Source organism: Corella eumyota, chromosome 1 (assembly GCF_963082875.1).
Source record: "Corella eumyota chromosome 1, kaCorEumy4.1, whole genome shotgun sequence".
Taxonomy (NCBI): domain Eukaryota; kingdom Metazoa; phylum Chordata; class Ascidiacea; order Phlebobranchia; family Corellidae; genus Corella; species Corella eumyota.
Window position 1 is genome coordinate 1,679,597 of NC_137490.1, and position 22,801 is coordinate 1,702,397.

Sequence of the window (22,801 nt, forward strand, 5' to 3'; positions counted from 1 at the left end):
TATTTTTGAGGTAAAAAGGAACTAGCATGTTAATAGTAGTTTTGCAATATGACAAGGTTAATAATATTTAAATATAGAAAAGGCAACTCAAAGCTAAGGCTCCATTAAAAGATAAATAAATACTTTTATTGTCTTTATGTTAAAATATATTAAAAAATTTAAATGTTTATCTTTATTTAACTTTTATTTAAATCTAAATATTACGATAAAATCAAAAAACTAAAATAAATGAATAGTACACAAAAAACGAAATAAAAATATGAAATGAGTTTCATCATAAATGCTGAAGCATAAATTTATAAAATTTATGATTTTAAAAGAACAAAAACATTATTGATAATAATAAATTGCCTTTATAAATATTGCTATTACTTCAAATTTAACAGTCAAATGTTTACTATTTTTGTACATTCATAAATATATTTATATGATAGTTACAGTAGATAGTATTATAACAATCAAAAAATCAAACATTTTATACCATTAGAAATTTTCTAAGTTCATTTTTTTTCAAAAAAATAAAAATAAATTAGACTGAAGATGGTGCGTAATATTTTTAGGAATGGTGAAATTATTATTATAGGAATGGGTGTAAATATATATCAAACAACTTCAAAAAATATTGTAGTTGTAAAAATATGATTAATAAGGTCATAAAGCAGCTACATATTTTATAAATTAAAATTAAGTTTAAAATAAGCAACAACTGTCAAGCACAGAATAATAATTAAAGTTGAACTTCAATTTTAAATTTAGTGTTACACAGTTTTTAAAAACATATTTTAACTCCAAATCAAAACCTTAATCTTAAAAAAAGGCAGTTAGTGTAATATAAGATATTGCAAATATAAGTGTATAAAGTTTTTAATGGCTAAATTTATGTGTTCGTCATTTAAGCTGAAAAATGATAAATTGTAATTTTAAGTTTTAAAATATTGGTATTTCTGCAAATTCTTTGGTAAAGCATAGTTATATACTATAAATATTTAAATACTATTTGGTATATTTTAACTTAGAGATACATTTATTTTTAGAAAAGGATTTTTTTACTATTTCAAGCAGTCTTATCGCCACTAGTATCATATTTTCTAATCAGTTCGGATTGAGAGACGGTGCCTTTTTCTTCTTGAGAGAAGGCGTAACCGCGGTTACCGTCATGAAGTGACATCACAGATGAACTGCGCTCACGCGTGTCCTCCTGGACGTTGAAAGGTAAAGGTTCTTCTTGACTGCTGCTACGAGATGACATCCCGATCATGTTTTTTAGGAGGTGAGCTTTTTCTGAAAGACTAAAAATAAACATTTTAAAATTAATTTTAAAATTTTTTGAGTTTAATTTTGTTGTAATGTTTTTGTTAATTTTACAAGTTTTACATTTTTGTTTAACTATGCACAACATAAGGTTGGAAAGAGTTTTATAATTTTGTTGTTTTATTGTTTTTTATATTTTTTTATTTTAAACCTTTAAAAAATTTTGGTTGGAATATTCATTTAATTAAAATAATTTTAAAAAAATGTCAATTTTATTTGAATTGACTTTAAACAGCTTATTAAAAATTAATAAATTAATAAAAGCCCAACACCAATTGAATACATTTTCAATCTGTTAATATAGTCAAACAATTACATGCAACAACATACAAATATTAATGTACAGCATTGAACTATACATGCTAAAATGCACTTAATAAAACTATTTAAATTTAATATTTTTAGTTATCGCATGAAAAAGTATTAATCTTAAAAGAATGCATGGTTTTGTTTCAAATTTAGAAGTCAGTTTTTTATTTAAAAGGACAACTAGTTTAAAAAGCCATAATTTATTTAAAATTGGGCAACCTACTGATATATTAACAAGATTTTTTTTAATAAAGAATAATTAGTTACCAAACCAATGTCTAAATACAGCCCCATTTATTTACTTAAACCACAAGCACCTCTATTAGAATTTAAGGATCTCACCCATATTAGCAGTGAGTTGAATTGTATAACTCGGGGGCTTCCAATATCTCATAAGGAATTACTGAAGTTAAGATTCTAAAAATATTCCAAGATTTTGGGCTGAGTTTTAATGAAAATTATATAAGATGAGTTTCAAATTAAAGGCAATGGTGTTAAAGATTCTTTGCAAATGAAGGAATTTTAACATTTTGAAGAATTATTACAAAAATTGGTTTCCGGTTTAAGTTAAAAATATTGATATTTTACAATGTATTTTAAAAGTTTGATTTTTGTAAACTAATTAATCTAATTTGAATTTAATTGATTTTAATTATCATTTAAACACTGCAATTGGTACATTTTTAAACATTTTATTTTTAGCAAAATTTTGAATACTTTTTTCTTTAATTCACTACAAAATCTAGATAAATTTAAAATCTGCAACCAATTTAAAATGAAGCTACCAAACCAGATAACAAGCCATGCAATTGCAACAAAGTCTTTGAAATGAAATGGTTTTACTTACACACCACATACAGTTTATTGAACACTTTCTGTTAGTGAAAACAACCGGGCAAATTTATCTTTTTACAGTTTTAAAAATATTAAAAAAAAACAAAAAAAAAGTTGGACTTGATGAAAATTTTAAAAATTTTCAAATTTTAAAAATGGTTGATGTTAAAAAATTTTTTAGAAAAAAATTTGGAAAAAAAACACCAAAAACACATGGTAATATCTAAACCAATCCATACAAAGTGTAATTAAGAAGCTAGGACACATGGTTTTAGGTGTTTAAGTCATTCAAATTATTCTATTTTACCCACTTTTCATAATAAACTTGATCTACTGTATAGCCTGAGTTCCTATAAACAATATTTTGGACTTAATCTTAAATGTAGGTTATCCTTTGTTAAAAATTCAAACATTTAAAAAATGGGAGTAAGTAGGTAAAATCATACCATAAACCGAAATTCGTCAAATATAACCATGAAAAAATAAAATGAACCCCATTATAATTTTTAAGTCTATAAAAATGGGTGAAACCATTAACCAAAAAACTTAGTCAAAAAAAAACCATGAAAAAATGGTATAAATAATAATCTATATGAGCCTCTTTTAGATAATAAGTCTATAAAAATGCGTGAGACCATTTATCAAGAACTCAGTAAAATATAACCATGAAAAAACGGTTTAATAATAATCTATATGAGCCCCTTTTAAATGACAAGTCTAACCTCTGTTTAGCTGCAGCCATAATGGCATATTCTGGGTCTTTGTGTTCATGTTCCAAAGCTTGAACTTCTTCAACAACGGACATTTGGAATCTCCTCCGAAAACTTTAAAATTCAAAGTTTAGTTAGTTTAGTTTTGAAAAACTAATTAAATATTTCAAGATATAGATTAATAAAATAAAGAGCACATTTTTTTTACTCTGGGTATGTTTTAAATGATTCAGACCCCTCAAAGACACAATGTTACTATTACTAATACACAATTACATTTTTTAACTTTTTGGGCTCCCCACTATTTAAAGTTACAGTTTAACAAAGTTAAGGTTATGTTATTTTTTCCATTGGGTATTTTTAAAAATCTTAAGAATTTAAATACAAGTGATACAATATGTTGTACACTTTGTACACTAAAAAACAAAAAATAGTGTCCATAAATATTCAATTACATTTTCTATGCAGTTTAACTTAAATACTAAATAAAAAATTACTTTAAAAATTATAAGTGTTACCAATTTAAAATCAATTTTTACAAAAAAATTGGTGAAAAAAGTTTGTAAAAATATTGGTGAAAAAGGTTTGTAAAATAAAAACAAATACTACTCACACTTTCCATAGTAAATCCCTGAATAAAACCATAACAGGGAAAAGCAAAAGACCAAGCCAGAACAAAGGACTTATCAGAACATTATCAGCTTGCCCCAACATCTCACTACCCACCGGTATAACAGGGAATATATGGGAGTAGACAAGGAAGAATACAAACCACAGGACTATGCTGCCCCATACTGCAAGATGGGTGAACTGAAATAAAGAAAATTTGGGGGTTATAGGGGTAAAATAAAACTGTATTAATAGCATTATATATAATACACTATTTTTTGGAAAGATTAGGGCTATATAAAAGTTTTAAGTTAAAAAAGCTTTTAAACCGGCAGCGTGGTGTAGTGGTAAGAACACTTGCTAGACCACCATGAGGTGGTGGGTTTAATCCCCACTGCTCATGCTGTAGCACTATAAACGGTATGACTCCTGCTGAGCCAGCACTTAATCAGCAGCATAATTACCGGGCAATTATAATCCATAGTATCCCAAACTGCCACAGGCAACTCAAGACTGGGTTTGAGTAACAGTTGTTACTCTGTTTAAGTTGCGCATTCGACTTTTCACATCGAGGATAAAGATATATACAAAAAAAAATTAAATATATTTTTTTGTGTAAAAAATCTGCCAGAAAAATTTTAAAATCGAAACTAAAAATATTATAACAAAACATTGATTTAACATTGATTTAACTTACCCTAGTCCAAGTTGAAGACTCTAGAGCTGCTTTCAAACACACAGTGACAACTACAAACTAACAAAAAATTAATATTGATTAAATTATCACAAACTAAAAATTATTTACAGCTAGTCGATAGCCTGTCCTACACTTGACATTTTGATTGTTATAAAATGGTCCCAACTTTAAACTAATATTTGCCCATGATAATTCACCTGAGCACCACAATTGGCAGTTTTAATTTTTATAGGCCTATAGATTGCGCATACATATTGTCCACCAAGCTCGTTATATATATAGATGTAAGTCCAATAGTTTATTAAAAGGAAATATAAAGAACTAAAGTACAATTCAACCTTATGAACTTACAGTATAAACAAAGTTTCCAAGAAATAAATATCCCCCTGTCTTCCCATCTTGAAATCCAATATCTAAAAACAATTTTAATAATTTTAAAAGTTGAAATTTTCCATAGTTTTGGTATGTTGTTTAAAACTTTTGTTTTTAAGTTTAATAATACAAAGTTCATTTTTATTAACCTATATTTAACAAATTTTTAATAACTTATTTAAAATTCAACTTGGCATCTTTATTAATATATAATTACACAAGGCTAATCAATTACTAAACCTACAAAGGGAACTTAAGACTGGGTAAGGGTAACATTATTTACCCCAGCCTTAGTCAAAAAATTTAACCTTAATATACCGAGAAATAAGTAAAATTTAAATATAAAATATTCTAAGATTGGGCAATTGCAAATAAATATTTATTGTTGGTAAAATTTAAAAAATTTTTTTTTAACCAAAAATAAAAAAAAAACCTCAACTACAAAGGTAACTTAAGACTGGGTTAGGGTAATTTTTTACGTTAAGTTTAGGCTGATAATTTGCCATAACATATTAAGAATAAATTAAAATACAAATTCAAACTAACTTAAGACTAGCCAATTGAAATGATGTTTATTTTTAGATTTTAAAAAAACTTTCTTTTTTAAAAAAAGATTTTATTTTTTTTTTAAAAAAACTTTCCAAAAGATTTTAAAAAAACCAAAAGATTCCAAAAAAAAAAGATTTTCAAAAAACTTTCCAAAACCAAAAAAATAAAATATTAAAAAATTCTTAACTTACCATACCACAGCATAAGAGCAGGCATAAAAAACAACATTAGGGAATGAACTGTAGCATTGAGAAACATCTTCCAAAACACGGCGGCGTTATATTTAACAGCATTTTGTGAGATTGAATATAATTGAGGATATTTTAACATATTATCACTACTACATGTGCGCTCAAATAAACCAAGTGCTAGAGGGGGTAGAGAAGTAAAAAACTAAAAATCAAAAATAAAATAAAATTTAGTTATTTTCAAAAAATCAAAAATATAAATTTAAACATTGCTAAATATTTTTTAAAAAGTACTTTAACAACCCATAATAATTTTCATTGTACTTATGTATAAAACCCTAATAATAACCATATGATTAAATTTAAAACCGGCAGCGTGGTGTAGTGGTAAGAACACCTGCTACACCATCATGAAGTTGTGGATTTAATCCCTACTGCTCTCATGCTGTAGCGCTATAATATCCCAAACTGCTAAAGGCAACTCAAGACTGGGTCGGAGTAACAGTTGTTACTCTATGTTTAAGTCGCGCATTCAACTTTCCCACATCGAGCATAAAGATATACACAAAAAAAAATCAAAATTTGGGGTTTATTTTGATAAACTAACATTTAGAATTAGCAACATCAAAGTAAAAGATTTTAAAACATGTTTACACAGGTGTTAACAAAATAACATGTTGTAAAACATTCACAATTTAAAGTTGTTCAAGCATTTATAATTAACCAAAATTAAATCAAAACGCAGGAAAAAGTTTTAAACAAGATTAAGACTTAAATTTTAAAAGTAAACAAATTAAAAACAGTTTAAAACTTTCTGTTTTATATAACTTTAGCTACAAATATTAAAGCAACCTTTTTTACATTATAAACCACTACAAAGTTAAATATTTAATACTATAAGAAAATTTATGAACTTACCAAGTTGTAGAAGGAAATGGTCCACCGATCAAATAAAATTTGGCCCGAAAATCCATTATAGAAAGCAAACCATAACTAGAAAAAAAACAATGTTAAATTTAAAGTAATATTTATTCAAAAGTTAAACAGTTTAAGGGGTTAAGAATATCATAATACTTTTAATTTTACGAGATAACTTATTATTTTTATATTTACAAGTTGAACCTATAGACTGCATATTTACTTATTTTGACCAGTTACCAAAAAATTTACTCACACACCATAAGGGGTAGTTTTTTTTAAGGTAAAAAAATCAGACATATAAATATATATATATATATAAATACGATGTTATCTATTAAGCCAACTTAATATAGTTTTCTTATAAGATAAATGCACAACATTTTAGGTTTAAATTTCAGTTAATAATAAAATGTCACTTACCTCAATTAAATATAAGCAAATATTTTTATAGAATGAAAAGAGAATACATTTCGCTAATCTGAAATAATTCCAAGCTCCGTGGACTAACAATAACTTTTGAAGAAAACAAAACTAAAAAAAAAACATTTAATTTAACCGCAATACCTTAAACAAAAACAACAATGTATTGTAAATAATTAAATTTAAAATCACAGTATGGTTGCTATGTTGGTAAATCAAATTAATTTAGGATTTTGCAATTATGTGCATGAAATACCATAATCGGCTTATAACAGTTAGCAAAGGTTCAAATCTAGTACAGATATTCTATAAAAGCTTCGGAGGATTTTGTAAAATTTGACAGGATAAATTTATAAAAGCTTTTGTTAAACTAATCAAATATAAATGTTATTTTCTACAACTGTGTAAATTGTATGTTATATTAAATTAATGGATTTAAATAATGGGGTTCAAATGTAAGAAGTACAAATGTAAGGGGTTTAGATGAAGAAGTTTAGATGTAAGGGTTAGATAAAGGGGTTTAGTTAAAAGAGTCTAAATGTAAGGGGTTTAAATTTAAGGGGTTTAAATTTAAGGGGTTTTAAATGTCTGGCCACAAGAACAAACAATAAGGCTAACCTAAGTATATTATCACACTAACCTGAGCTATAGAGTAATCAGATGAGTTAGCAGCTTGTAGTCCCTCTTGTCCACTTATTCCTACCCCAACATGAGCAGCTTGGATCATGCTTACATCATTTGCTCCATCCCCTATAGCTAGTGTGATTGCATTACAATGTTTTTTCACCTAATATTAACAACAATTTTAAGATTTTAAATTACAAAAAATGGGTTTGTATATTTATTGTGTACACTAGTCTATAGCCGGCACCATAGTCAGTATTTTAATTCTTCTAATATAATCGCAACAACTAATTCTTGCCAATGATAACAATGTACTTGTGCACCACAAAAGGCAGTTTATTATAGTTTGTAGGCCTATAAATTGTTTATGCATATGTATATATATAACATCTACTAAGATTATTATATATAGATGTGTATTATCTCCACTGCCAATGTAACTAAAGTGTTTTATACTTAAAATTTAAAGTGTTACAATGTTAATTCTATGGTAATACAACTATTCTGTATTCTAATATTTTTTATTTTTTATTTAGAGTTTAAAAAAATTTTTTCCCTAGAATTCTTGGTTTTAAGGTAAGATTTAAAATTAGAGGTTTTTGGTCTATATGGTGATTTTTACAACTTATATAAAGTAGATTTATGTTTACAGTAAAGTAAGTCCAAAATTTAATATAGTAATACATGTAAATCTATAAGATGTTAACATAATAATAATAATCAAACAAACTCACCAATTCAACAATCTCAGCCTTCTGTAATGGTGAAACCCTACAACACACAACAGCTTTGCAGGAGAGTGCAAGGTCCAGGAACATAATTTCAACCTCCTTTGTCAAAGCATGCATTAATGTTGATCCATTTACTATAAGAGCAATGTTGTTCTCGTGACGAAGTAAATCAGGGCCTATCTCCTTTACTGCTCTTGATATGTGGTCTTTAGTATCCTAAGTATATAAGAATTGTAAGTTATATATATATATATATCGGTTATTTGATTAAATTACTTTTGTTGTCTAATGTTTATCTAATGTTAATAAAGCAAAAATATATTAGGTATGGTCTGCAATGTTCTTAGTTATTCAAATTTATAAGTGATGATTATGGGTTATAAGTCTTTATGATCTATAGTTATAAATTTTATAAATATTAATGTTTCTTGTAATAAAGTGTTATGTCTGTAAATAAAATTAGAAACAATTCATAACATTTACTAATCGCCAACCTATTTGGTCATGATAATTTACGCACAGACCACAAACAGCAGTTTTTTTATGTCAGCCTATAAATTGGACATTCATATACATTGTACACAAACTTTTATTATATATAGATATATATATAAAATAAAATTTGGTAGACAAAATTTGCAACTCTACCCCAAAAAATTAAAAAACCTATCACTTTAAGGTAATATATATAGATAAAAAAAATAAAACAATAAAAAAGGACACCAGAAATATTTAAATTTAACTTACAATTAAAGTATCCTGATTAAGAATAATAAGCGACATATTCTCGGTGATAAGATGACAAGAGTAAGCGATGTTGATCGCCGTTTCCTGTTTATCTCCAGTTAACACCCAGATCTTGATGTCAGCTTTTGCAAGAGTTGAAATCGTCTCCGGGACTCCATCTTGGAGTTTGTCCTCGATTGCTGAGGCCCCGAGAAGATATAAATTCTGTGGGGAGAAAATTAAATAATAATTTTAAAAGGTTTTATATTTTAAAAAATTGAAAATGATTTTAAAATTTGAGTGAGTTAAAGGTTATACAAAGTTTTTAGATAAGTTATAAAAATCAATTTAATATATTTAAAGAAACTGATTATGTTATGTAGAAAGTTTTTTTCATAAATTATTAATTTAAAATATATTTATAATAAAAGTTCTGTAAATTCATTTTGTAGTTAAGTGTAATATATCAATTTAACATATTTAAAGAAATAGTAAACTTGAGCAAAACTAGTAAACTGAAAGTTTAATAAAAAAATTCCTAAATATAATTTAGGATGTATAAAAGTTGAAGTTTCATTGTAAAAAATAAACAAAAAATTTTTTAAATTCCTTTTTTTTTGCTAATATAAAGTAAACGCTGTTAACCTTTTCAATTAGTTCATAAGCATCTGCAAGTTGTTTGTCTCTGTTGACCAATGAAATACTTGCTGGATAAAAGTGTTTGGTGTTCCAATCCTGTGATATTACAATAGTGTTTAGAGTATATCGGTATAATACAAAAAACAAAAATTTAAGTTTGTTATATAAAAGTTAATTGTTAAAGCTAAATAGAGAATCAAACTTTAATAAAAATTTTAGAATTGACTTATACTAGCAAAATTAAATACAGAAGCTATATTTTTTTTAGTACCTCTAAATTCAATATTGTAAGCTTTTAATTATACTGGACCGCCTAGCTAAAGTATAACCCGAATATATTATGTTAATTTCACCACTACTTTTTTAAACGATTAATTTATGGATTCAATTTTTTTGGGTAAAAATGTTTTTAAAAACAAGCATAGTATTATACATACATTCATTGCATTGCAAAAATGAATGCTGCAAAATTAAATAATGCAGCAGACATAAAGGCACCTAATTTTATAAATGATTAGATAATCTTAAAATTAAATATTGACATACTAATGTAGGAAGCGATTTACACACAAAACTATCTGTAAAACTTGTTTAATATTATGTTGACAAACGTAATTGAACCTAAAATATTAAATCTACCCAAAATAATTTAACATTTTAAAAACTGAGTTTAATTTGCAAAAGTACAAAAAGTTTACTAAATATGGTCAATACTATTTCCTTTTTAATTTTTGATACCCAAAAATTAAAGTTTTAAATATAATGCTAAATGTAATACCGTATATTTTACCTGATATTCCTTCTCATTAAGTTCAGTTTGTGCAAAACATAAAGTTCTTAATCCTTCCTTAGCAAACTCTTCTAAATGACTTTCGGTTTCAACTGAAATTAGTAATTTTTTTTACTAAGGCTATTTTGGACTTATAAAAGTAACAGAAAAAAATACAATAATTAATACATTAATGCTATGGAAAAAAAGTCAAAATCAAATTAATAATTTAAAACATGCTATAAATAGTAATATTTACATAAAGATTTGTAGTATATTATGGCATGGCCCTTAAATCCATTTACACTTGTGCAAATGAATATTAAGGCAATGTAGGAAGAAAACAGAAATTACATAATTTTAAAACTTTATCCTATTAAATAATTAAGCATTTAGAAAACTTAATTATTCAAGACAACAATGTTTGGTATATTTAAAAAAAAATTTTAACGTATTGTAAGAATTTCCAAACATTTTACATAATTAAAGTTTAACTACAAAAAAAGTAACTTGAAAAAATAAAATGACTAACCGACAAATTTAGAATCTTCATGAAGTCTTTCATATACAACGTTATCTGCCCCTTTACACATTAATAATATTTTCCCATTAGGACAACGTACGATCACTGACATTCTTTTACGAGTGCTATCAAATTCCAATACATTCAAAACTTCATAACTCTCAGATTTATTAAGCTGGAAAAATAAATAATAAAATAGAGAAATAATTAAAAAATGCATGTAACACCTTACTACATGAGGTCCTGGGTTTGATCCCCAATGCTCTCATGCTGTGCACTGTAAATGATATAAACTTCTGCTGAGCCAGTACTGGATCAGCAGCTTAAATATTGGGCAATTATAATTAAAAATATCCCAAACTGCCAAAAGCAACTTAAGACTGGGTTGGGATAACTGATGTTACTCTATGTTTAAGTCATAAGGTTGACCTTCCCACATCGAGAATAAAGATAAAAAAATAAATTTCCAATTATTTACCTTTTTTTGATAAACTTAATAAAAAGAATGTTATGAATAACCAATTTACTACATTACATTAAATTTGTTTTATATAAAACCCACCAAGTTTTGTACTTACACAATTAATAGTAATATTAGTAGGAGTTCTCTCACAGAACACATAACCCAGTGAACTAGCAGCTTTAACTATTGCATTCTCATCAGGTGATGAAGATTGGTATCTAAATAAACGTAGTTAAAGTTTTAACAAACAATGTTAGTGGTTAAGGCACTTGACATAAACATATGAAGTCCTAGGTTTAATAACCAATGTTATCTATCTAATCTATATACATCTTGACATACTATTACCAGTTATATGTTGTTATAGGATATTAATAATAGAACAAAATAATACAAATTAATTAGGTGTGATATACATTAAGTATAACTTGCAAAGATTCAGAAACAGTGTAAAATTGTAATTAAGAAGCATAACAACATCAGGTTCTATATACCATTTCTACTTCTTAATAAATATACCAAATATACTATGACAAAAACCAGAGGCCCGGTGTCTTTAGCTTGAATTTATCAGGCCTTGAGGTTAATCACTACTGCTTTTAATGTGGTATCACACTTGATTAAGGCACTATAAATAGTATAAACTTTAGCTAAGCAAAAGTCAATTGGAAATTTAATTATGGAGCAGCTATTATCAACAATATCACAAACTGTCTTAGTCAACTTAGAGTTACAAATGCTACTCTTAATTTTGGTTGAGAAATATTTGCCTACAAAATTAAGGAAAAATAGTTCTAAAAAAATGTATGTATATTGTTCAAACCCTTTATAGTGCTTTTGTATACACTTTATAAAATGAAATCATTAACCAAGTCAGTCTAGTTTCCCTTAAATTTGATATTTCCTTAATTGGAGACCACAGACTTTGAATTAGGAAGTGTATAATAAAACCTTTGACATATATTCCTAACATTAAGCAAAAAAATAAAAAAGGTAGTTTTTGTAAAATCAATTTAAAAAATATTGATAATTAATACTATTTAGATTGTTCATTTAAAACTACTTAAAAATCACTTAAAATTCCAACAAAAAACAGTAAATTAGTTTTAAAAATTCTAAAAATATTTTTAGGAAAAATTTTGTAAGCTTACTGAATCTCGCTGGGTAATTCCTTAATTTGCATATCATCTTCATCTCTGTTATTTAATTGGGGAGTTTCCCTCTTTTTGGTGTGCTCTGGCACCATCGTGTGGCAGACTGACATCATCGTAACAAATTGTCGAATGTAGTGATTTGTCCCCTAAAGTTAATTATATTGTAAATTAAAAAAAAATTTTCCATATTTTTTAAGAATGGTTTTGCAGCTGTGACAACTTAAAGCTAGCTGTAATTGCTGGGCTTAAAGGCGAATAGTCGCAAAAATGCTCTATTACAACAATTAAAATGCAGCCCAATGGGTAGGCACTGATTAATTAGACTATTGTACAAAAACTTACAACAAACTTATTTATATGTTATAAATGCTACTCAAAAATTTAACCATATTAACAATATTCCATAAGACTAGGCTACAAAAACTTATAATAGTTTGGCTGAAAACATAAACTTTTTAATTCAAGGATAAATATGAGAATTTAAAACTTACGTTTGTTGAGTTCATTCCATCAATAAATTGTTGATCACAAAATTTATTTTCACTACAATTTTCATCCTCAATTTCACTAAAAATTTTAATTTAGAAAAATATTATTTTTAATCACTTTTACAAAAGCTAATTTAAATTAATAGAAACTTAAACATAAAAATATTTTTTTGGCAACAGATAATATTTTAACAACAAAACAAAAACCCCCCAAAAAACAGTTTTTTTACTATCTATAGTTAACTATGTTTAATTTATAGGCCTATAAAATAAATAAAACTGTTTGTGGTGCGCATGTGAATTATCACAAGCAAATATAAGTTAAAAGTTGTGACCAAATTATGACAATTAAAATTCCAACTGTAGGGCAGGCTATTAACTAAATAGTTGCTTACCCATATTTAATTCCAGCAACTGAGCATTTCTTAAACTCCATTAAATTTCTGGTTAAAGTTCCAGTTTTATCTGAGAAAATATATTTAACTTGACCCAACTCTTCGTTAAGATTTGAAGTACGTGCCATCGCTGGTGTATTGGTCTCAGGATGATACATTGATATATCCTGTAAAAATATCACTTTTATTAACTTTTGGTTGTTTTGTTACTCATATAGTGTACAAAGCTAATACAACCCATATAATATATTTGAAATTACCAATTTTTAAGACATTTGTAAAAAAAAAAATGTTAAATTATGAAAAATTGAACTGTTATGTTGATTTTTACATCATACCAAATAATAAACAGATGCATTGTAGTTATATAATTATACAAGTACTGTAGAATAAATTGTTATGCTTTTTTTGAAATATTGTCTAACAACCTTGTGTTAACATGAAGAAAGTAACATTAAAAATGCTAGCTTGAAAATATATAATTTAAAAATACAAAACTTTTATAAACACTATTATTTAATATTGTAAAAAACAAATTAAACAAGCGTATTTAATAGTATGAATGAAGCTAAAGATAATAATGTAAAGCAACATTTTAAATTATATACTAATAGTTGATGCATACAAATTTACTAAGCCATAAAATGCACCAAACCACAAAACCAACAAATCGTAAAATTTCCAGCAATCCTATAAATAACCATATTGTTTTGTAGTTTCTACAGTTGTTTAAGCATGGATTGGTATTTATTCAAGTAGAAAACTAATATTTTTTGATGGTTGTTTACTACAAGTAAACCATTTTGATATTACTGAAGGCGAAATTGCTCGTTTTAAAATTTTGAAGAATTAAAATGTGTCATGTAACTTTTAAATTTTTTTTTTTTTAAGATTTATCACTATTTGATATTATGTAATATGTAAAATAAGATTCGATCTTTTAAGTAAAGTGAAACTGTTGTTTTCCTTGCTTGACTTATTCTTCAAAATTATGTTAATTTAAAGAATTTTTACAATATGATACACTTTGGCTTACCGAGTTCTTTATAACATGATATGCTACAGCTTATGGTACAAGAACAAATATTTTAGATAATGGTTAAACTATTGTCGTAACAATGGGGAATTTACAGTGTGTTTTATGTTTTATTGTGTAAATTTTGAAAGAAGTTATTTGAAAAATGGGTTTTTACTCAAGAGTTAACACTAAAAAAGGTTTTCAAGTTGCGTAATTTATATAACTCGACTAATATGTTGTTTTGGATTCAGAAAATACATTTTTAAATCTATAATAAAGCTTAAAAACTAATCTATATTATGTGCTTAAGTACCAATTTATTGGCCTTACAAAATTCTACAATTTTCAGTGCGCAAATAATTATTTACATTGCAGCCATATTTTGACCAGTAAATAGTCATATGATTTTTTTTTGTACATATCTTTATCCTCGATGTGGTAAGGTTGAATGCACGACCTAAACATAGAGTAACAACTGTTACCCCGACCCAGTCTCAAATTGACTTTAGCAGTTTGGGATATTATAGATTATATTTGCCCGATAATTATGCTGCTGATTGAGTGCTGGTTTATAGCGCTTATAGCGTTTATAGCGCCTTACTCAAGGGAGCTACAGCATGAGAGCAGTGGGGATTGAACCCACGACCTCGTGGTGGTGTAGCAAATGTTCTTACTACTACACCACGCTGCCGGTAGTACAAACAAAAAATGGATAAAAATGCAGCTTGTAGGGTGGGCTATGAACCATTTTAAAACAATATAATTAAAAAATTTAAAAGTCAAAAACTTACACAATTGATAAAGATGGCTTGAATAAATTTAACAACTTCCAATGTAACAAGTAAAGATATAGGAACTAGATTGTTGTACAGGATTATAAAAGTTAAAAGCTCAAGAAAAAATCCTCGAGGGCCAGGACCTAAAAAAAATCGTCAATTTTAGGCAGTTTTTAAGTTTAACTTATTGAATAAAGATAAAAATTCATTTAAAACAATTATTTTGGCCACCAAAATTGTAAAAATTATTAAAAATTTTAATACTTATAAAAAATTACAAAAAAGTGTAGTATAAGCAGGCTTCAATAGACATAGAAAATTACATGCTTTAAAATAATGTATGTTGCTTTTTCTTCATTTTTTGGCAATTAATAATTACTAAAATTTGACAAAATAATATCTTACCATCTCCATCACTCAAGTACCATCTATATTCATCCTTTTTCTTCCATAATTCACTTCCAATAGCTGAAGCCAGTGAGATTACGATCAATATCACAAATAAAAACCAAATCTAACAACAACAAAAAATGGTTTAGTTATGGTATTATTTAGTTATGGTATTATTTAGTTATGGTATTATTTAGTTATGGTATTATTTAGCCCCCAAAAATCTTCAGATAATAAAGCTTGGTGGACGACATATAATTATGTATGTATATATTAAAATAAATAAAACTGCTATTTGTGGTGGGGGGGTGAATTATTGTAGGCAAATATTAGTTAAGGGTTGTGACAATATTACAACAATTAAAATGTCGACAGTAGGACAAACTATGGACTAGTAGTTTAAAACATAAAAAATAGGCTAAATTAGAATTTCATTTCTATACCAAACATTGTTTACTTAATGTATTGCCTAATTTCTTCCCCATTCTTAGATTATTAGGATTTGGTTCTGTGTTTTTATGACATGGAAAAAGTGGGAATCAAACCTAAGATCCATGTGGTTGTATATTATGTTAAACAAGATAAAATATACCTGCATATTAGTGGTTCTGTCCACATTAGACATCTTTAGAGGAGCTCTGTTAGCATTCTTCATTAATTTACTTTCATGACCAGTGTATACAACTACCCCATAAATCCACTGTGTGTTTCTTAACATGGCTCCTCTTAGTAGGATTTGCCCTGCTCCTAGTGGTAATTGTCTGCAAAATAAAAGTTCAATAAAAATTATAAAAAAAAATAATTATAATAAAAATTAAAATAAAAAAAATACAACAAAATTTTTGAAGTTAAATTAATTATTTTTATTATTTTTTTATGGGAAACAGTGTTTTTAAATCCCCCACTAAAAAAATTTGTTTTTTGTTTACAAACTAAAAAATTTAAAAGAGCAATTAATAAATGGAGTCAATAATTATTTAAGCCTTTAAAATAAAATAAAGTTTTAACTTAATAAGTAAATTAAATTTCCTGTATTAAAATTCTATATTTAAACAAATGTTTTGTTATAACAACCTGTCAAAATCTCCCTGTATTGTCAAAGTTCCAGTGAAGTCATAAAGATGACGGTTTGGTCCTTCACATTCTAGAGATCCGTGGAACATCGAAATCTCTTCACTTGTTTGTAAATCACTTGTCGCTGAAATTGCCTGAAATTCAAAGTTTTTTAAATTAAAATTCTGGGTCAAATAATCAATTTACAAAAACTAAACTTTTTTCTCTTCATTCCTACACATTTATTTAATAAAATCAAATATATATTTTTACTAATAAACAATAATATTTTAGCATTCAAAACAGAATTAAACTTTTTAATTTCTAAGTTGATATATATAAATAATTACTTTATTATTTAAAATATTTTTTTCTATTTTTTGCATTTTCAAAGGTGTATTTGTTATAAAATACTTACTAAATAAGCTACACAAAATTTGGTTGTTTGATTTTAGAAACATCACCTTTACTTTAAGTTAAAAATTTTAACAGCACATTTATAGTTGGATATTTATAAAAACTTGATAAATCTATTTTTTACCTTTCTTATTTTCAGGTTGGTTTCCCCGTCCAAGTTAGCTGTCTCAATATAACACATACCTTGAGGTTCACTTGAACTTAATAAAACTAAATCAGCTGGAAAGAAGTGGCCACGAACTACTTTAACTATATCTCCAACATTAACCTGGGAAAAATTAAAATTGTTGGCGATAAGTTATAAGTATTTGTTCCTTAAACCACTTGGTTTTTATAGCAACTCTTGAATTAGTAGGTTTTTACATATTTTTTTTTTTAAAGTTATAAACTTATCATATTTACTAATATTAAGTCTAAAAACTAACGATATAAAATATTGTGGTTTGTATAACGTTTTTAAACATGTGTTAAATACGTCAACAAACTTCAACAACCCAATGTATATTGATTACAGATAACAAGATGATAACAAATTCAATATCAGCAAGGGGTTTGTAATCAACAAAATCTATAAACCACTAAAATCTGATGTTAACAACTCTAAGTAAGACAAGTGGTCTTATCAGTTAATGCAGGCTATTAATAGGTTTTTACTGCAAAATTTTAAACCTTCTTAACACGTTTTTTCGTATAAAAATATACAATCAACTAGAAAGTCTGGCCAAAAATAGTGTTAAAATATTCCTAATTTTCTGGGTTGTGATATTTTACTGATTAAAATTAATTGAAAGCATGTAAAATACAAATTGCTGCCACAAAATTGTGTGGTTTTGGTATTTTTTGTTTGTGGTTAGTTCCTTTTGCCTTATGGTATTATCAACTGCTTATTACTACATCAAAAATCTAGATTTTCACTAAAAAACACATTCAGACCAAAAAAAAATTTAAACGCCTTAATTTGTGAGTTGATATAGTTAATATTAATTTAGGATTGTAAAATAAAGGTAACCATTTTTTTAAAACACTGTACATTACATATATATACATATTTAATAATAAAAAATAATTCTACAAAATTACCTGCGTCCATTTCACATTAACAAACTTTCCCTCCTTGAAAACTTGAACAATTCTGTTATTAACATGGTCATCTGCTCTATGCCGTTTCTATAACAAAATATTATCATTGATTAATGGTAAAAGAAAATATTAAATAACAGTTTAGAGATAATATTTAAAGAAAAGGGCTTTAAATGATTACAACATCATTTCACTTGTTACTTTTAATATTAAAAAAACTAGATATTTAATTTCACATCTGAATGTTATTTTTTAGTATCATGCTAAATAACATAAAAACTAAAAACAATAATTTGTATTTTTTATTCTCTTAAAAACAATATTGTGTATTCATTAAGTATGTATGTATGATACATTCACACTTCAGACAAAGGCATTAAGAAGGTACAAAGTAGAAATAACACCTTTGACACAATATTGTGATTATCACTTACATAATCTTCAATAATTTCCTTAATAGCAGCTACACATAAGATGAAAACTAAAGGGACAATTGTTGTAAATCTCCCTGTTGGAGATATACCAGGAATTTGCTGCCAAAAAAATTGATGATTTGACAAATGTTTAATAAATTATAAAAAATTTAAAGCAATTAAAATGTATTCTAAAATAACAAACCTAAGCATTATAAAATACAACATGTTTAAATTAAGTTACAATTAATCAGCAAGATATATAACTAATAATATGTGTAGGTAAATATACAATAATATAATAGGGCTACAATACCATTAATTAAATTACAATTTGCCCAATATTAAATAATTCCTGTTTGAATATAAATAATTCATTTTAATATAATAATAACAGGGTAATATAATATAGGATGTTTTTATCAATAATTAATTTGTAATGACTACAAAAATTTTATATTGTGTTGCAGTTTAAAACCTGAATGTTAAATTTTTACAAATAAACTAATATTTATTTAAAGCAAAGTATAATGCTCAGTCTAATGCATATTTACAGTATAAACATTACTTTAACAAAGTTGTTTAACCAAACAGTTCAGTACTCACTTGTAAAATGCAAATAAAAAGAAAGAATACATTGAAAGCTTTTCGAAATTGTTCGAACAGGAAAATTGGGAGAAATGAAAAAAAATTATATTTTCCAGTGCTGCAAAAAAATCAAAATCATTTTAAAAACCACATAAATCATATAACACAAATCTCACAATAGTCCTAAATTTTATAGCTTTTTTACTACCATAAGGGACTTAAATAATGCAAAATTAGTTGGTTTAAATGGTACAACAAAAAATTTAAAAAATACCCATATTAATATATATATATAGACAAAACTTGGTTTAAAATTTATATGTATGTAATTTAACCTTATAGAATTCCCAATAAATTTTTGTTCAGCGTCTGGATTGTTAATTTGAATAGTTCTAGTTCCCAAATCTTGTTTGGAATCAGAAGCTAAAAGTGTATACATTATTGTTATACAATCATTACATCTATAAAGTAACCCAAAACTTAAACAATAAAAAAGTGACTAGTTTTGACTAATTGAAATTAACAAACAATCTATTGAAAAGTATACAATATTAAGTTTTGGGAAGTTTTTTCTATTGAAAAACAGTACTAAAATAAACCTGCTACTATTTACACCGATACTTTATAGTTCTAGTTTACTTATCTGTTTTATGACCTTTAACTTAACTATGGTACATTTGCTGTTTATTGAACTAAAGCTATTAAAATACAATAAGTAAGTACTAAAAATTCGGCACAATGCCGGTATGCAAATAAAACTGCTTCCCTTATAAAACCTTATGGTATTATACTTATAAGAATATTAACTTTATAATACAAGGAAGTTTCTAATCTAGCTGAAACTAAATACTTCCTTTCGCCTCCTTATTTAATCATATTTTCTTTGTTGACTTTATTAATATAAGGAACCTTAAAAGAAGACTATAAAATCAATATCTCTTTTATTATTACTCTCTTCTACTTTAAAATGTATAAATTATAAATGGTCTATTCCCCTTATTCTAGTATCTTTGTTTACAAATAATAGACAACCATCAAATGTGTTTTTATTTTGTAAATATTCGTTAAAAAATAAAAAAAATTTTGAACATCAAATTTGTTTAATAAAAAATTAAACAAAATACTATATATACAACAATTTACTTGTATTTACATATATACAAAAAACAACACAAACTGACCACAACATTTTAACTTGCCTGGTATAGGAGCTATTCTACTCGGCATTTCTGTTAATTCAATTTCTGTCATTATTTTTCTGAAATAAACTAAAACTATAATTGACCTTCGAAAACTCGAAAAAAAGGCACGAATATATAAATAATTTATTATATTGTACATGCATATTTAAAATACTACATAGAGCATTTTTTTAATTAATATTAATTGTTAAACATACCTGTTGTTAAAACACTAAATTGAGACTTTAAACGATCCATTGAATTAGATTTAGATTAGTAACATTTTTAAATAAAATCCAGTAATGTTATTTAATGTTTAACTAATATTTTTTCCTGATAACAAATTAAACAAATTAATTAAACAGCATTTGTTTTATATACAAAAGTAAACCTATTAACTAAACGAACTCACATTTATCTGTTTATAAAATATTTTATACGCATTTCTAATACTTTCTGCATTTCCAAAAATTGAAAACCGAAACACTATTAATCACCAAGTCAAATGACATCACACATCTCATGACAAGTTTTCGTTATATTTAGTGTAAATGTTGTTAATTTCCTGTTACTATACCATCCACAAACAATTATTCGATTATGCCTTTACAACTGAATGCCTATTATCAGATTATCTTACAGTCCTACTATTTGGCTATTTTTTATTATCTTATATATTTAAATTAATCATTAAACAAATACATGAACCTGTTTATTCATTTTTAGACTTTTAAAAATAATGTGAAATTATCATTTGGTCATTTTAATTACAATCCAACTAATTAATAACACGAAAGACAAAAAAATTGTCTGTTGTCTGAAAGATTTTACGTCAGCCTGCCTGTAAATAACCAGTCCCAATAAACAAAAACTAAGTTTATTGACTTACTATATCGGTATAACTTTGTTTACCTTTCCTATACCAAAACATTGCCACGTGTTTTACCATTTAAGGGTGAAGTGTTGACGTTAGACACCCAACACCAGTTTATTGATTTAAAAACAAAAAATTGCGCTCGCCCATTTTTATTTAGAGCTCAAAAGCCCCACCTCGCGGAAATTAATTTTAAATTATTTAAATTTTCTGCCGTAAGTTATTTTGTCGTTTGTTTATCCTCGATGTAAGAAATTTAACTTCTCAACCTAAACATAGAGTAAAAATTGTTATACGATCTACCTTTAAATAGGTTTTAGCTTTTTTGGATAATACTAATTATAATTGCCCGATACTAAACAAAGATAAAAGTAATAAATAATAATGTTAATTAACCAACTAACATAATCCAAATTAGATAATTAAAAAAGTTGGTATAAAAGTTTCTACGTTTATAATTTGTGAATTATGATACGATATTTAAAATTTGTACTGGTTATATTTTATTAATCACATTTTAATTTTAGTTTGTAACATGCAAAAGCAGATTCTATCCGATAGGTTGCAGCATGGAGCAGCCTTACATTTTTGTAAAAATAATTTTCTTACAGGTCATGGCAGATCTAAAAGGCTTAGAGCTCAAGTCGCACCAAAACCACACCAGTCGCCCTTGAGCCCAGTGTTTACAGATAGCTTAAACACATAACAAAATCTATACATACTATTACAAAAAAATACGAAAATGTTCGAGCCACACTAATACCACATTATTTAAATTACCGATAATAAAATTAAAATTACTTTTTTATAAATAAATTTTTATTTACAAAATAAATTTTTACAAAAGCCATGGTTCAATAAACTTAAAATGTTTGTTTTATGCTTAAATAACGAACAACAATAGAGACTATAACAAAATTTCCTTATTGAAAGTTAGTTATGTGTAACCAAAATACTCATGTTACTTATATATATATGTAAACTTAGTAGAAAAACAAGTTTAGTAATTTGTAAAAAATATTTTTGTTCATTGAAAATACATTAAGCGTTGAATTTGAATTTACTATATACAAATAAAATTAACATTTTTTAATGATTTTAATAATTTCTATTTTTTTTAATGTTTAGTTGATTTAAAAATATTAATAAAATAGTTGTTAAAATACTTTTATTTAAAAATTGTATCTTGATAACCACAAATTGTTCAAATATATGTAAATCAATTTTTGTAAAAAAATGTTTTTCTTAACGATTTTATTTTACAAAAATCCCTAAATTTTAACTTTTTAAAATGTAATTGGTACACAACAATAGTATAAAGTTTATGTAAATTGTTTTTAACAAAAGATAATAATTGAAATGTGATAATAGGCCGCCGGGCGAGTTGGAAAAATCAAAAAAAGAATTAATTCGCTAAAATTAATGACTTTTAACCTTAGTTAAAATCACAAATTAGAAAAAATACCAACTGACCACCATCACTCATTCGTAAAATAAGCATGAATGACTTTATATGACGTCATAGAGTAAATTAATATATTATTGTTGTGTCATACGAGTTCGTTGTCATTTAAATGAT

The 22,801-nt window shown here is 26.0% G+C and overlaps 1 protein-coding gene across 7 annotated transcripts; it reads right to left on the reverse strand.

The window, feature by feature from the left end:
- Positions 1–566: 566 nt before the first annotated feature.
- On the reverse strand, positions 567–20,682 carry LOC145763535 (putative phospholipid-transporting ATPase IA). 7 transcript variants are annotated; one of them, XM_082575000.1, is made up of 31 exons: positions 20,567–20,682; positions 19,503–19,590; positions 19,186–19,285; positions 18,601–18,699; positions 18,167–18,253; positions 17,211–17,354; positions 16,691–16,824; positions 16,209–16,377; positions 15,632–15,740; positions 15,242–15,369; positions 13,433–13,599; positions 13,041–13,116; positions 12,547–12,695; positions 11,511–11,613; positions 10,942–11,107; positions 10,431–10,522; positions 9,647–9,736; positions 9,023–9,226; positions 8,279–8,491; positions 7,561–7,707; positions 6,921–7,031; positions 6,498–6,572; positions 5,583–5,784; positions 4,822–4,883; positions 4,471–4,527; positions 3,778–3,974; positions 3,177–3,278; positions 2,766–2,804; positions 2,468–2,495; positions 1,963–2,037; positions 1,152–1,289 (listed from the first exon to the last, which is right to left on the reverse strand). In XM_082575000.1, exons 1-30 carry the CDS (start codon positions 20,604–20,606, stop codon positions 2,011–2,013), a joined length of 3,405 nt encoding a protein of 1,134 aa, XP_082431126.1. In that variant the 5' UTR covers positions 20,607–20,682; the 3' UTR covers positions 1,152–1,289; positions 1,963–2,010. The 7 variants fall into 7 exon arrangements, with proteins under 7 accessions (XP_082431123.1, XP_082431124.1, XP_082431128.1 ...); XM_082575004.1 differs by lacking the exon at positions 2,766–2,804; XM_082574999.1 differs by lacking the exon at positions 2,468–2,495.
- Between the last annotated feature and the right edge of the window lie 2,119 nt (positions 20,683–22,801).

What these genes read in the sequence shown, in the direction of transcription:
- LOC145763535 (XM_082574997.1), bottom strand. Translation starts at nt 20,606, where the DNA reads ATGGATCGTTTAAAGTCTCAATTTAGTGTTTTAACAACAG. An exon ending in CTTATGAACTAATTGAAAAG is followed by an intron (nt 9,227 to 9,646) that starts GTTAACAGCGTT and finishes TTCTCCCCACAG; the next exon opens with AATTTATATCTTCTCGGGGC. An exon ending in AGGCTGAGATTGTTGAATTG is followed by an intron (nt 7,708 to 8,278) that starts GTGAGTTTGTTT and finishes TGTTAATATTAG; the next exon opens with GTGAAAAAACATTGTAATGC.